Source organism: Hypanus sabinus, chromosome 9, assembly GCF_030144855.1.
Source record: "Hypanus sabinus isolate sHypSab1 chromosome 9, sHypSab1.hap1, whole genome shotgun sequence".
NCBI classification, from domain to species: domain Eukaryota; kingdom Metazoa; phylum Chordata; class Chondrichthyes; order Myliobatiformes; family Dasyatidae; genus Hypanus; species Hypanus sabinus.
The window spans coordinates 129,085,896-129,102,757 of record NC_082714.1 but is presented as its reverse complement, the minus strand read 5'-3'; the positions used below and the strand labels follow the sequence as shown (position 1 = coordinate 129,102,757).

General features: G+C 40.2%; 1 protein-coding gene across 2 annotated transcripts in view; it reads right to left on the bottom strand.

Annotated features, from left to right (window-relative positions):
* ada (adenosine deaminase) overlaps positions 1–16,862 on the bottom strand; it is an 86,391-nt gene that overhangs the window by 63,325 nt on the left and 6,204 nt on the right. Inside the window, exons 2-3 of one of the 2 annotated variants that reach the window (XM_059980555.1) lie at positions 11,383–11,444; positions 6,235–6,357 (exon numbers count right to left, since the gene is read on the bottom strand). In XM_059980555.1, the coding sequence (XP_059836538.1) occupies positions 6,235–6,357; positions 11,383–11,444 (185 nt within the window). The remainder of the gene's footprint in view (positions 1–6,234; positions 6,358–11,382; positions 11,445–16,862) is intronic. The other variant, XM_059980556.1, reaches the window with a different exon arrangement.

The window sequence follows — 16,862 nt, the reverse complement described above, 5'->3', positions numbered from 1 at the left end:
TGACTGCAGATCAGTGCAAGAAAATTCACATCCCTAGTGTCTTTGCCTTCATAGGGCCAATATCTGAATTGATGCTGAGGGTTATCAGGCACAATTACACAGCTCCTTGGCCCTGGTGGTCTCATTTTCACCAGGATATCCAGTCCCTATACACCTCCATCCTGTATCAGGAGGGCCTTAAAGTTCTCTGCTCTTATCTGAACAACAGACCCAACCAGTCTCCTTCATCTGGCAGAACTGGTCCTCACCACACCAATTTCTCCTTTGCTTCCTCCCACTTCCTTCAACCCAAAGGTGTAGCCATGGGCATTCAAATGGGTACTAGCTATGCCTGCCTTTAATCAGCTACATGGAATAGTCCACGTTCCAAGCCTACACCAATATCACTTCCCAACATTTCCTAAGCTACATCAACAACTGCATCGGTTCTATTTCCTGCACTCATGCTGGGCTCGTTGATTTCATCAACTTTGCCTCCAACTTCCACCCTGTCCTCAGATGTACTTGGTCCACTTCTTGATCTTGCTGTCTCCAACTCTGGAGACAGTCCATGTATCAATATCTTTTATAAACCCATTCACCCTCACAGTTATCTGGACCATACCTCCCTGCCATCCTGTCACTTGTGAAAATGCCGTTCCTTTCTCTCAATTTTTCTGTCCCCAACACTTCTGCTCTCTGGATGATGGTTTACATTCCAGAACAGCTGAGATGTCCACCTTCTTCAAAGAAAAGGGCTTCCCTTCCTCCACCGTCAACACTGCCCTCAACTGCACCTCTTCCATTTCACACACATTTGCCCTCACTCCATTCTCCTGCCACCACACCAGGGATGGAGTTATGTGCTGGACACAGAGGCTGGTGGGGTCTTCATCTACCGCCCCACCAGCCTCTGCATCCAGCACATAATTCTCTGTAATTTCCTCCATCTCCAAAAGGATCCCACCACCAAGCACATTTTTCCCTTCCACCCACTTTCTGCTTCCTGAAGGGATCACTCCCTTCGTGACTCCCTTGTCCACTCATCCATCTGCACTGATTTCCCTCCTGAAACTTAACTTTGAAAGCAGAACAAGTGCCACACTTGCCCCTACACATCCTCCTTCACTACCATTCAAAACCCCAAACAGTCCTTCCAGGTGAGGCCACACTTCACCAGCAAGTCTGTTGGGGTCATCTACTGTATCTGATGCTTCCAGTGTGGCCTGCTGAAATTCAAAGAGACCCAGTGGAGATTGGAAAACCGCTTCATCAAAGCTCCTATCCTCTGACCACCAGAAAAAGCAGGATCTCCCAGTGGCCACCCATTTCAATTCCACGTCCCATTCCAGCATGTCAGTCCATGACCTCCTCTACTGCCATGATGAGGCCACGCTCAGGTTGCAGAAGCAACTTTATATTCAGTTTGGGTAGCCTCCAATCTGATGACATGGATATCAATTTCTTGAACTTCCAGTAATTCCCTCCCCTCTCTCCATTCCCCATTCCTGTTTCCCTCTCTCATGTTATCTCCCTACCTGCTCATCACCTCCCTCTAGTGCTCCTCCCCCTTCCTTTTCTACCATGATCTTCTCTCCTCCCCAATCAGATTTCCCCTTCTCTAACCCTTTATCTCTTTCATAATCAACTTCCCAGCTCTTTACTGCACCCTCTCCCCCTCCCAGCCACCTATCACCAGCCATCTTGTACTTTTACCTCCCCTCCCTGCACCTTCTTACTTGACTTCCACCACCCCCCTCCCTTCATTTCTAGTCCTAATGAAGGGTCTCAGCCTGAAACATCAACAGTTTACTCATTTCCCTAGATGCTGCCAGGCCAGCTGAGTTCCTACAGCATTTTGTGTGTGTTGCTTTGGATTCCAGCATCTGCAGATTTTCTTGTGTTTGAGACAATTACATAATGTGCTGCTCTGCCTTCATATTCTCTTCAGTCATGCCCTCCCTCCTCCACTGCCTCTAAAGCAGGGGTTCCCAAACTGAAGTCCACAGACCCCTTGCTTAACAGTGTTGGTCCATGACATAAAAAAAGGTTGGAAATCACTGCTTTACTGCTTTTGTTGTCAAGCCTAAAACAATAGTTGTTGGTGCCTCTCCTGAGAGCCTACAACAATAGAGAAAGAAAGAGTATTGCTAATGAAAATATGCTTGTGCTATTTTGCCAATATCATAAGCTAGGACTGTGATCTTAATACAGCAGCAAGAATTGTTTGACTGAGTCATGCTGCATAGGATTAATGAATCAGGTACACTTCAAGATAAACATACATTTATAACCAAGATAATGCTTACTTATTAAATGCAATCTGATTGAACATTATGTACTCAATGGAAAGAGAAACAGGGTGCTTCCATACAATCATGAGAGTCCAGGTGCCATGAAATACAAAGGTACACATCGATCTGGATTTGAACCAGAAATTTCACTTAACACATGGCTCAAAGGTGGAAAAGCAAATCAAGCAATTCAGAAATCAATAGTTCAAAGTCTGTCATTTTAAAAGGCACAAGTTCAGCACTGGTTTATCATCTTAGTATTGCTATCTTCAATACAACACGCTATTTTGTTTTACGAAATATGATGCTGGTAACTGAGTAGAGTCAGCATGATACAAGAGAAAATATAGATTAGTAAAATGACTTTAAATTATGCACCATTGTGAATCTATACAAATTCCAATAATAAGATTTTATCAGCAACAAATTGCTGAGAAATAGAGGATACAAATAACATACTATCTAAAGGCTAATAACCCAAGTTACTCTTTGTATATTATAGCAAAGTTTCAATAATATTAATTTTAATGTTCATTTTTCCTTCTCCTGGCCAAAACAAAGTTTGCTCTAAGGTTAGTCTGCTACTTCAAAACACCAAGCAATCTCCAGTCCACTTCACAGTAAAGCACAGCATTCAAAGTAAATTTATTATCAAGGTACGCATGTGTCACTCTATACAACCTGGAGTTTCATTTTCTTGCAGGCATTTACAAGAAAATAAAGAAATACAATAGAATTAACGGAAAGCTATACATAACAAAGACTGACGAACATCCACTGGGCAAAAGAGGACAAACTGTGTCAAAAATAAAAAAGTCAGGCATTGTACACATTTTATCTGTTATCCATACTGTATTTGCTAAAAAAAAAATTAAATGTTGCCCATCCCTCTTCTTCCCAGGGCCCCAAGGCTGTATCCTAGGCTGCTGTGGAGGCTGGGGGTAGTGGGCATGAGTTGAGATTTCCGGTGCCCTGAAAGATATTTTAACAGAGGTGTCAGCTGACAGAAGAGCAACAAATGTGGGAACTGTTAATCAAAAAAAGTACTGGGGATAAGCCAGGTCAAAAAAGGCCCCAGAGTCCATCAGCCAAGTGGGGAAATTATTAGAAGACAATAAGGAATGTAAGGATTAATCTGCATTTTAAAATAACAGCGCTTAATTGTAGATTTGATGCTGGTGATTCCATCTGGTGAATTTGATTTGATTTTTTCTATCAAGTAACAAGACATGTTAATGAGAGCAATATAGCTGAAGCAGTTTACATGGACTTCAATCAAACCTTTGAAATGGTACCACTTTGGAAACTGGTCCAAAAAGACAACAGGCATTAGGTCTCGGGCAAGTTGGCAAAATAGATCCAAAAGGAGGCAGAGGGTTATGGTACATGAATGTTTCTGTAAAGCCTGTGACCAATGAAGTACCACAGGGAACCTTTACTTACATACATACATACTTACTTGTATACTGCATGAATGTAGAAGGTATGGCTGATAAGTTTGCAAATGACACGAAAAACCAATGGCGCTGATAGTGAGGAGGCTACAAAACGATTTTAGTGAGTTTGTTAGATGCACAAAGCAATGGCAAATTAAATTTAATCCTAAGAAGTGTGAGATGATTAGGAGGACTTACAAGGGTAAGGAATACACAATGAATGGCAAGGCCTTAGAAAGGATTGAAGAACTGGCCTGACCTTGGTGTACAAGTGCAAAGATCCCTGAAGGAGGCAGCAGAATGGTGAAGGCGGCTTACCAGATATTGCCTTCATTACCATTACACTGGACAAGACCCGCTGGAGTAGGGGTCGCTCACTATAGGGAGAGTATGATTGCACTGGAGAAGGTGCAGAGGGGATTCACCCCAATGCTGCCTAGGACTGGATGATACAGTTATGAGAGACCTGGTTTCCCTTAAAAACTAGGATCTGAGAGAGAAAAAAAGTATACAAAATGATGAGCATAAGAGTAGAAAACTTTTCCCACAGCAGAGGTCTCCAAAAGGTCTAGATAAGGGGTAAGAGGCTTTGAAGAGATTTGTTGAAGAACATTTTCACTCAGAGAGCGATTGGAATCAGGAGTGTACAGCCTGACTGGATCGTAGAGGCAGATACTCGTACAGCACATATGAAACACTGCACGACCATTTGATTCCCCAGTGCATGGAAGGCTCGAATGGAGTACCGGCAAACGTCATTACAGATAAGTAACTGATGGCTGGTATAGGCACACTAGGCTGAAAGGGCTGCTATTTTGCTGTACAATTTAACTCTGTTCAGAAAGGTTATGTAGCCTGACCTTGAGCGAAGTTTCAAATTTCATATATAATGTCAAGGGTGTTTACTTTAACTTTGCTATATTAGCTGCCTAAATACTTAATGCTTCAAAGCAACTAAGTCAGTCACCAGCCCGCTTCATTTATCCTTCTCTTACACAAAATTAACCTAGTTTTGTTCAGACTAACTACTCTCAGCCCGTCCTGGTCACCTCACCACAAGAACAGCCCATTTCCTCATACAGAAACTTCATAACTTCTGCTTACAAGTTTCTGCACAGCTTTGCCAAATATCCTTCTCCAACTCAGCACTCCATTTCTATTCCACCAGCTGAATTTGTTCCTCTCTTTTTATTGACTCATCAACACTGAGCCTATCAGTGGTTCCGGTCTCACTTTCCTTAAGCCCCCACATCACTGCATCTCTCCTGTTTGCAGAAGCCTATCTGTTTAATTTGATCATTCCGTACCTTCCTTCACTCTCCTGCATGCACTGACACAGGAAAGCAGCATCCATCAGCAGAAGTCCCCACTGCCCAGGCCAAGCTCTCTTCTCGCTGTTGGCATCTGGAAGTACAGGAGCCTCAGGATTCATACCATCAGGTTCAGAAACAGTTATTCCCGCTCAACTATCAAGCTCTTGAACCAAAGGGAACAACTTCATTCATCTTCACTCACCCCATCACTGAACTCTTCCTACAACCTATGGACTCACTTTCAAGGACTCTTCATCTCACATTCTTGATATTTATTGTGTATTTATCTATATTTCCCCCCCTCTTTCATATTTGCACACTTTATTGTCTTTTGCACATTGGTTGTTTGTCTACCCTGTTGGGTGCAGTCTTTCATTGATTCTATTACGGTTCTTGGATTTACTGAGTATGCCTGCAAGAAAATGAATCTCAGAGTTGTATATAGTTTCATATATGTACGATGATAATAAATTTACATTGAACTCTAAATTTGAAGGCTGATTACAAACTTGGCTGTCTAGATATACAACTAAAATGGCTGAAACCATTGCCCAATGCATTCTTACACACTGGCTGGCTAACCTACTTCAGAACAGGCAAGAGAATAGTGCCAGAAAGCAGTGAAAAAAATCTTTCTAATTTTGCATTTGAGGTTCCAATGTAACTTAAGCCCAATTATCACCTTGAGGGCACCTTTCTCCTTAGAAGCACCAGGAGCAAGACCTGGAGAAGCCAAATGTCTCCTCTGTAAGCCCACAGGCAAATCACGTGGCTCTCACACTTTGGTCATCATCTTCCCCCACCAACTTAGATGACATCCCGACCACACAGCTGGTGTTGACACAGTTCCTTAGGATCCCTGCAACACCTACCCAACAGTGATTTCCTACCTCTATCCGTCAGGCAGGTGAGCTCTCTGGTCAAAGATTTGAGGTGTGGCGTAGGGAGGGGAAAGAGAGCATTATTATTTATCAGCATCATTGGAAAGCTGGACAGAATTTGACACTGGAGTCTTATTTTCCTTATTGTCTCTTAACAGTTCCTTGTGATCACTTGTCGAATCCAAACCCCTGTAACCATATTCTTTAAGTAATACGATATATAATTTAGGCCAAGTTGAACACTTGCTTATAAAGATTTAAAGCCAAAAAAGAAAATCAAATCATGGTTTCAATAAATATATCAAAATAATGAAGCGGTGTTTTCACTTACGCAATAGCCGGCATATAATGGCTAAACTTCTTAAGGAACTGAGTGAGATCAAGTGGTTCATCATATCCAATGTAGCACATAAGTTCTTCCACTGTGTCTGCTGGCAACTTAATTCCTCGTTTTCTAAAGAGAGGATGGAGATGATTATCCAAATGGTTATTGTTATTTACATAATGTTCATTATTAAACTCAGTCTGTAACATGTTTAAACCAGTGCAAGAAATTCAGCCGTACAGCCCCTTTTCTAGCAAATGGGCTTGTTTCAATGCCAACATGCAGAAGATGAGAAAACGGTTGCAAAAGTGGGGAGAGGATAAGGGAAGCTAATGGTGGGGGGGGGGTGGGAAATGGAGGAACTATATACTGACTGGAAGTACTGTAGTTGTGGAGACAATGGATGAATGTTTGGATAAGTATTGTAACTTAGAGCTATATGTAACAAGGGATACAAATGGAAAGAGGGTGGCAAAGAACAATCTACTAGTATGCAGCCATTGCTGGTATTCCCATGATCTAAAGCAAATAAAAGCCTGCCAGAATGTTACAAGGCTATAAATCAGTCTAAAGTGTATTCTGCACCAAATAGCAAGGTTGGCTAAAAGCCTGGTTGAAGAGGAGAATGCTTAGAAAGGGCTTGGAGAAGGAATGGCAGATGGACAGTTTTGGGAAAGGAATTCAGACTTGACACTGCGATGGCTGAAAGAATGGTACTCACTGAAGAGTCAGAGAGAGGGGAGAGGAGGATGCCAGGTACAAGTTCAAACGGAGAATGAAATTAAGAAACAGAGAGTATTGCAAGACCCTCGGGGAAGGCAAGTCAACATGGCTTGGTAAAGAAATGTTTAGTATGCAGAACACCAAGCTGATGCAGGATAGGATAAAGAACAGGCCAGGGGAACCACTGCACAGCCTATAAAGAAAATCCAAGTAGAAGTAGCAACATCGAGAGAGCTGTAGATCTTTTGATATTTTCAGAGGTATTTGTACATTTCTGGAATCTACTCCAGCAACATTCTTCTCATGACTTGATAGAGAAAGATAAAACCAAACGTGGTCAGATAAAAGTGAGACAACAATGGAGTTAATTGTGTCAAATGCTACAACAGAATGATCAATGTCACTGTAAGTGGAAAAGGCATCATAGCCTTGCACACAAAGCCTACATCATCTGTAAGACGCCAACCTTTTCAGTGATTGTTGCCCCTTCTTCCCCAACTACACCCCATTTTGAATCTGAAGGTGCAAAGAAGGCATTTGATTTCCTGTAACCTACCATTAGCTAACCCCAGTACACCAAACACATAAAGAGCAGAGAGTCAAAGTTAAAAACACATCCAACCATAAGAATGATTCATGCCTTTTGCTGGAAGTTATGGCTAAATGTCTCATTGCTCCACCCTACTGATGGGCACTGATTCTGAAAGTGAATCCAACCCACTATCCAGTGATCCCTCTTGCTGATATAACCCAAGTGCATCAATGCGTGAATCCCAAACACAAATCATATACACTTAATTGAAGCACTTTGGTGTGACTGGAGGATGATTCATCTCAAGAGGAAGTGAAGTACATTTGTCCAATGCTAAAGTTTACTCCTTTGTCTAAAACATACAATGGAATCTGGCATCATGAAAGATTGTCACAGCTCAGATTGCAATTATAGATACTGCAAAGGTAATAAACACACATTGAAAACTATTTATAATCATGCCTACAGAAACAATCAGGGTGAGTATCCTGTGTTTGACTGTATGAATGCACAACTAGCTTTTTCCACAATCATTGAATATTCACATTTTCCCTTCATGCTATATTCAATGTACTTCTATTAATTCAAAACTAATGCATTTTAGATAAAAACATTTATTTAAAGATTTCAATTCAAATAAACAGATATTTTCACAATATCTTTAGAAGGTGACTACCATGAGAGCTTACTACTTTTACTGCTGCAGATCAAAATGATTACAAAGATAAATTTTAAATTTAAATGTTATTCACCACTGCTTTTCTGTGACAAGAGCACAGACAATGATTTAAGGTTACTAAATATTACTTAGTGTTACTACAAGGACATTATGAAACATTTTCATTCAAGCAAATGGCTCCTGGAAAACAGAGAATATACAATAGGCTAGAACATTTTTGTAGCACCATATGACTTGTTTCCATATGAAATCTGATCACTGAACAGGATTGGGTGTTTTTTTTTTAAACAGGCACAAACTTATCCTGCAAATTTAATTCAGTTCCTCAGTGCACACAACCACAGACACGAGAAGGCAATAATGCAAGAGCACTGTCATCAATTTGCAAAAGACGTTTGTATTGCCTAATGAAAATACCAAAAGGGCTTGCTGACTCAGAGATACTCACTCCATCCAATGTAATTCCCCTGCATAGATGATCCCCTGACTTTTGCTAGTATTTTGCATGTATTGCTCAAGATTTCCAATAACTTCAAAATCTTGTGTTTACAATGTAACATGAGATTCAGCCAATTTCAAAACAAAGCAAAACATGATAATATTTTTAAAATCACCAATTTACTCCCCAGCCAAATTTGACACACTGTGTAATTCCTTACTTCTTTTAATAATTGCTTACTGACTGGACTTATGGCGTGAGATCGCAACCCACAATTAGCACCCGTGGTCACCCCAAGCCCAAATTCACCTGTCCCAGAAGGGGAGGGACCTGTTTGCAAGATTCAACCAGATTTGGCAGCCAAAATTCCACAACTAAATCTGAGATTCATGTTCAACAACCCTGACTCATCCTCCCACACACAAAATGGAAATTGTGTAGTGCTGTTGACAATAGTACTTCTGAGGACCCAACATGAACACTAATGTAGATCTATTCCAGGAGTTTGTTTTCTTTCCCATTTGTATGTTTATCCAATTAGATGACTTTATGGTATTGCTGAGCCACTGCTTGAACAGCAAGAATGGTACTGAAGTCCAGGAAAAATATGGATGGCATTAGGAATAGCATAAAAGTAATGACATAAATTAATCAACTTCGTAAAAAGCTGATGGGGAAATTAACTATTATGATGAACAATTTTCCACAAGCTGATTGTCTCCATTCCAGGGCATCAAAAGAATCAAGGAAATACGGACAAATGAGTGCTCTTGGGATCTGCCTGTTGGACTTTCAAATAGTAGTTCAGAAGGCTTTGCTCCAGATGTTATTGAAATACAAAACTGCAAACAGCCTCATGAAATGGGTCAGTTATTGAGGTTAAGATAAAGGAGATTATATTTGAATTGGCAGCATATTACAAACACCATGGTCCAGCAATCTGTAATTACTGCAGTTTTTCATCATTCATACTTATTTAGTTGGATGACTAGCGTATTGCATATCAAACACTGTAAACAGCACTGTTCTGTAAACATTGTTAATATGCAGTCAAAAGGCTAAAATTAAGAATTAAACAGTATGAAAACTGGCAAGAGAAGATATGCAAACCTATTTTCTCTGAACATTTTTTTAAATATTCAGTAAATAGGCCATGTGCATAGACAAAGGTAATTAAAAATAAAAACAGAAAATTGTTGAAAATCTGACCAGGTCAGACAACATCAGTGGAAAACTCAAAACGCTTCTGGTCAATATCTTTTTATTCCAAACTGCTGCGACCTTATTTTCTACATTTCCAATTTTTTTTTGTTTTTACTCCAGCATCTGCAATATTCTGCATTTTGGAAAGTAATAATGTGCCAAGATAGAAAATTTTTTAAAAGCACTTTTTAAAAAAAAGTCAAAAAGGATAATAAAAGATTAATTTTATTACACGTCTGGAATAAAAAAGGGAAGCAGTTGTACATAATCTTGGGCGTGCAACAGAAAAAGTATAAGAGTTTTTGAAGGGGTAATGAGAAACCTCATTGAAATTGTCCATTGTCATAAAGGGTTAAATTATAACACAGGTTGCATAAACTTGATTTGTATTCCCTCTTGAAGAGATTGTAGATGATCAAGATGCTTAAAATGGTAATGATACGTCTAAAAAAAAACTCTTATTTAGTGACGGGATTCACAGAAAAGGGTATAATCTTAAATTAGAAATGGGTCTTTTTTTGTGTATTTTACCATAACCTATGAATATTGCTGGCAAAGCAAGCTCTTACCTATTTAACCAAATTGGTGATATAGAATTAGAATTAGCAATTCTTCGTTGAAGTCTATGAATGCTGAGAGAAATTAAATACTCATGACAAAATTGACTGGCTTTTTTGTGACAAGGAGATTTAAAGGCAGATGAATCGACTTGAGTTTTCACATTTAAGGTCTGACAGCCTTCCAGAAATTTAAATAAATTACAAGCCGATGTGTTAATTTTACATTCCAGTCAAACTCTATATTTATTAAGCATGCAACATGCAGCTCAAGAAGAATTGCAGTTAAATAAAGTAAAGAATCATCCTTTCAGTTCCATTCACTTTCCACTTGGTGGGGGGAGATATTGCAGGTAAATAACAGACCTTTTGTGGATCGGTGATGGGAAAATTAGAGCCGGGCAGCAAATCTTTAAAGCACATCACACCAGAGCTAGAAATCCTTGGCACAGGACAGTCATACATTAAAGAGAGAATTGAAAAGGTCAAAAAGACCTATGCCATAGGTAACAAGGACATTTGCACATTCAGTATGCATGAAACAGATTCCCTTATAATCCCAGTCATTAAGCAGAAATACTAAATGATCTGTTGAACAATCCCAAAATTCTCATCTGAAGAATGACCTGTGAATTAACCCACTGCTTATTCCAAAAATACAGACATACAGACTTTTATCTTAAATTTTCATACATCCACATTTCACTTTTGTTGGAATCACGACACTTAATTACTACATCTTCAACTATAATCATTGCAAAAATACCAACAACATACTTCAGGAGGGATACTAACTATTCCTAGTTCAATAGATTCAAAATATTCTTAAAAATAATCAGAAATATTTCAACAATAAACTGATTGCAGATTGATGTTTCTTTTCAGAACTTAAAATAGTTAACACTTCTCACTTCTGTCTTAAGTGCATGGCATAAGCTTGGATCCAGCATCCTTGGATCTTTTTCCAAAGCAAATGGCATGTCTGACTGACATTTCAACAGCAAACTATACAACAACTTACTTGCCAAAGTACAAAATTGTTTCAGGTTTTATAGCCCCATCAAGATGAAGGTGAATTTCTATCTGAAATGAAAAGACATGAAAATTCCATGTTAATTATATGATTCCTGTACAAATGTATTAAATATGGAACTGGTTTACTACAATAATAGTTGTGAATCTAAAAATAATAGGAATGAATAACAAAATCATGGCTACTCTTTAATTGTATTCACTTCTCCACCCAATCCCAACATTCTTCAGTTTCTTTGAGAGACTAAAAATGTAATGAATTCTACTTTGAATCAACTTTCAATAACTGAACATCTCGTGTCCTCTACAACTATTGAGTTTTCTCCTTTTGTCAGCCCCAATGGCTGTGCCAGTCCTGAAACAATCCAACCTGAATGGATATCCTTTCAATGTACTAATCTTATAGTGGTCTCACAAGCATGTGGTTCAATGAAATCACTTCTCAGTCTTTGACACTTCACTGTAGATCAATTCTAATCAAACTCTTCTTGTTAATATAAAATTCTCATTCCAGAATCCACTCTAGTAAATCTACATTTGTATCACCTCAGGTACGAAGATCAAAACTACACAAATTACCATAGGTATGGCAATGGCTTGCACAATTACACATATTATTTTCATTAAAAGCCAACATCCCTTCCACCCTGATGGTTCCCTAAGTGCATATTTTGTGCATTAATTAAGACAGATATGGCAAGACAAATGACATGTTGATACCAGAGTACACGGATGCTGTTAAAATCCTGTGTTATCCAAGGCCACTACAATTGCAGTAAGTGTCTGAGCTCAAGGAACTTCAACTCAGAGGTGATGACTAGAGTCCGAGGCTAAAACAGCCATTCATTAGGGAATGGTATGGTTACTTAAACACTGATGCAGGTGGCAATTATATCCCCTAGATTATGTTATAGCAGCCAGACAGAGTGGTCAAGTATTGCTTCAGGATCTGGGATGGCACTCTGCCAATCTGCTGACAAGAGAGAGATCTGGGAACCAAGAACAAAGAAGTATGGTGAATGAAGTTCATATGATCAACACTCTCATCAATGTCAATGAGAAAACATATTGCTTCACTATTGCTTCAAACCCACAACTAGATATAAATAGTAGCAAAGGACAGGGTCCAGTACCCATTTGGACCTGTAATTGAATTTAATCATTTTGGATCTTCCCTAACATTGCTAATCATTACCTGGAAGTCTCCAGGAATGACAATTAATTCCCTGGTTACTGGGGCATACAAAAATAGTATGCTTTCTCTTTCTACAATTTTGAATGTTTTCATGAGTTACAGAAGTACAGTACTACAGGTGAAATAAAAGGCCGTCCTGATGGATTGGGCAGTTGAAAGTAGGAGTCGTGCTAGTAAACCTTCAGGAATATGGCCAGCCAAACTTGGCAGCCCTACTTTAAGAATATTTGCTTTTGAAACACAGGTTACATTGAAATTGAGTCAAGGAGGCCAAATTCTGACAAACTGAACAAGCAACCAAATTCAGCAATTCACTTACTGTAGTCACATAAAGCTCAAGCATTTGAAAAGCACTTAGGATACCGACCCTCATGTTCACTTGCTTAAAGCAACAGCTAGACACAATTTTTGATCCCATGCCAACATAAGCAAATGTTGCCCAACCATTATGCATTAAAACAGGGGTGTCAAACTCATTTTAGGTCACGGGCCGGATTGAGAAAAATGCGACTTCATGCGGGCCGGATCAGTTGTGCATGCGCGCGTGCTCCCACAGCTTTCGTTGCCTTCATTTTTTCAACCTGCTCTCATGTGTCTCAGTCTCTGCTATATCTAAAATTGTTTCACTTTACCAGTTTCGTTTTTTATGAAGCAGATTGCCTAGCAAGCATTCTTTTTATGATTGGTATTAACTTACAGACGTAGATTACAAGAAAGTAGGCAACGACAAAGAAACAATGCTATTTTGGCTAAGATTGTTTTGGGAGCCATACCTTTTCCATTAATAAATCGTTTGAAATCAAGCATTACCAAACACAAATGTAGACCTTCACTCTGTGTCTGACCCCGGGAGTGTGTAATGGGACGGTGTAGAGAGAGATTCCCTCTCTGTGTCTGACCCCGGGAGTGTGCGATGGGACGGTGTAGAGCAGGGGTGTCAAACTCAAATACACAGTGGGCCAAAATTTAAAAATCGGTACAAGTCGAGGGCCGGACTGGTTCAGCGTTTATTGCAAAACTTATTGAAATGAATTTATTACACATATTAACCTGGAACTAACAAAGCTTAGGTTATTGCCTACAAAAACAACATTGAACATTAAATTAATAAAAAATCAGTTGCATTTATTTCTTATGGCTTTATTTGCAGCTTTTCCGGAGTAATTTCTAATGAAAACATTTTTCCACAGGCCAACACTTTGTGATTCACACTAGTCTAAGCCAGATACTTGGCATCTCATCTTGGTTCAAGTTCATCAATGTTTGGAGTCAGGCTCTGAGCTGAGGAAATCCTCAGAATTGAGGGAAGGTGTTCATCAGAAAGATGACTCCTGTGTGATGTTTTGTTTATCTTCGTCAAAGAGAACAGTTGTTCACACAGATATGTGCTGCCAAACATAGACAGCTTGGGTACGCAGCTGGGGCATTGTGTCGGGAATGAAACGTAGAAAGTGTGCAGCGCCCACCGAGTCATACTTTGCCTTGAGTGTGTCACTACATTGGAGTTCAATCAGCTCCATTTGTATGTTGGTTGGTGCGCTTTCCACATCAGCTGCAAATGGATTACTGAGCAGTTCAAACCTGCTTTTTTGGGCTTCAAAGTCGGCAAATCGCCATGTGAAGTCGGCACCAAGTATGCTAAGTTTTTCAGCAAACTTTGCACGTGGGAACACTGCGGTAGAAACCTGCTCTTTCATAGTTTGGCAACACGGAAAATGGCTCAAGTTTTCTTGCTGCATCTGCGTCTCCCACAGGCGCAGCTTGGTTTTAAAAGCCCTCACTGCAGCGTACATGTCTGTGATCACACGACCCCGCCCCTGAAGCTGCAGGTTGAGCGCATTGAGATGGCTCGTGATGTCACACAGAAACACCATTTCACAAAGCAACTGTTTTATCCCGGAGCTCTGTTGTGTCTTTCCCTTTGCTTTCCATGAACTGACAGATCTCCTCACGCAACTCGAAGCATCTTTTTAGCACTTTTCCTTGGCTTAACCATCGCACCTCTGTGTGATAGGGCAAATCATTATATTCTGAACCCAACTCCTCCAGAAATGACTTGAACTCGCGGTGATTTAAACCTTTGGCTCTTATGAAGTTAACTGCTCGTGTTATGGTGCTCATTATATGTTCCATTTTCAAGGCTTTGCCACACAATGATTCCTGGTGTATGATGCAGTGATAAGCTATCAGCTCACCTGCACCGTTTTCCTCCCGCATCTTCTCCCGGATCCTGCCCACCAATCCACTCTTTTGACCGCACATCGTGGGCTTCTGTTTCTTGTCCAGTTACTTGTATTTGTTGTGGTGTTTCGTTTCATAGTCGTCTTACGTTATATTCTTTAATTATAGCCACACCGTGTCCGCACACAAGACAAACAGGTTTGCCCTTTATATCTGCGAACATATACTCTGCCTCCCACCTGCCTTGAAAACCCCTGTTTTCAAAGTCCACCTTTCGTTCAGCCATTTTTGGGGTGAGGGATAGCTGAAAGTTGACCACACGTGACTAGCGCCATAAGGATGCTGAGGAGAGAGTAAGGCAAGCGCGAGCAATGCACTGGCAGTGCATTGTGGGATTTGTAGTATTAGTGGTGCATGCAATATACCGGCGGGCCAGCTCTAATAGAAAAAAAATTTATTCATTAATGATATTCAGGAAATAAACCAGGGAAACCGAATAAACACTAAAAACCCTGAAAACCTGGTACCTGAATAAACTCAGCATTAGCCATATCATACTCCATAGGCGCTTCGATTACTGGGGCCAGCTTTAATAGTAATTAGATATTATCTTGCGGGCCAAAGATAATTCCACCGCGGGCCTTGAGTTTGACATATATGCATTAAAACAAGAGCAGCATTGTAAATAGTAGAAGGTATGGAACAATATGCCTGGATGAATGCAAATGCATGTTTGAACTCTGTGATGTTGCACTATTTCACCAATCAAATTGCCAGTCAAACTCATGCCCAGGAAGGAAGCGTGCAAGATCCCACTCCTATAGTAACATAAGCAAAACCTTTTTAAATGTACCTCAAGTTAATAAATCTTCTTAGAAAAACGTTTACATTTTCAGTGTGAGCACTCTGTGCAAGTACAAGAATGTATTCAGGCAAATGGACAAAGGCTTGGTAAACGGATCTGGGATGAAGGGTCTTGGCTTGAAACATCGACTGTTTACTCTTTTCCACCAATGCTGCATGGCCTGCTAAGTTCCTCCAGCATTTTGTGTGTGTAGCAAATATTTGGTAGAGTTAAGTTTTTAATGATTAACTGAAGTGAGGAATTTAAAAAGTTGGGAATTGTTGGGCATGGAATTCCAGACCTTGCTGCCATCATTATATCAAGGTGCTCTCTATGGTTTGATCTGGAGTCTTAATTTATGAAAAATTCCTGGAGTTCCAGAGATTTGCTTGGGGATTCCAGGTCGCCTGAAGAACTGGTGCTTGATACTGTGTGCCAAAAGTCAAGCCCTGTGTGCACACCCAAACTCAAGACTTTCAGTTCTGTAGCTCACTAACTCTCTTTAATTCATTCCACATGACATCAAGAGCTGACATGACCTGAAGCATTCAGAACTTTTAGCTTGAGATGTCTAAAGATCAGCTCCTTGGGAAAGTACGCTAATGGGAATGCTCAGCAGACCAGGACTGGAGAAGTGAGAATACCGCAGAGGGAAAGAAATGGAATGAAGGATAAAGATGGGAGTGGGTGGGGCACGAGATCATGAAGCATTCAAATAACTTAAAACTTAACCAGGATTCAATGCACATCTCTGAATGCAAGGCTGATTAGTGATCCTAAACCATTACCATTTTGTGTTTTATTTTGTGCATCAATTGCAAATAAAGATTAATTTGGGCCTGTTTTTAAGTATTTGTGTCCATTTCTGAGGAAAAAGAGAGTCCCAATCATTTGTACTTTGGAGCAGGAACTTCTCATCATGATTCATGATAGGGCCTGTGCCAACTCCATAACATTGTCTAAACACGATGATGTCCTGGGACTTATCGCTTCTTGTTCAACAGAAGTACAGTACTACGAAATGCCAATAGAAGGTCGTAAATCAATTCCTTAACTTTTCATGTCAAATAAACTGCAACCCATGCAGCAAGCTGGTGGCTTGCTCCCATTCACAGGTCCAATCCCAGCAATGGAATGTACTTTATCTTCTGCCCCTCCCTACCAACATATCCTGGTCGTCGTCGTCCCCCCACCCCCCAACAACAGCTCATCTTTCACTCATCTGAAGGTCAGCTCTGAACTCCTGCTG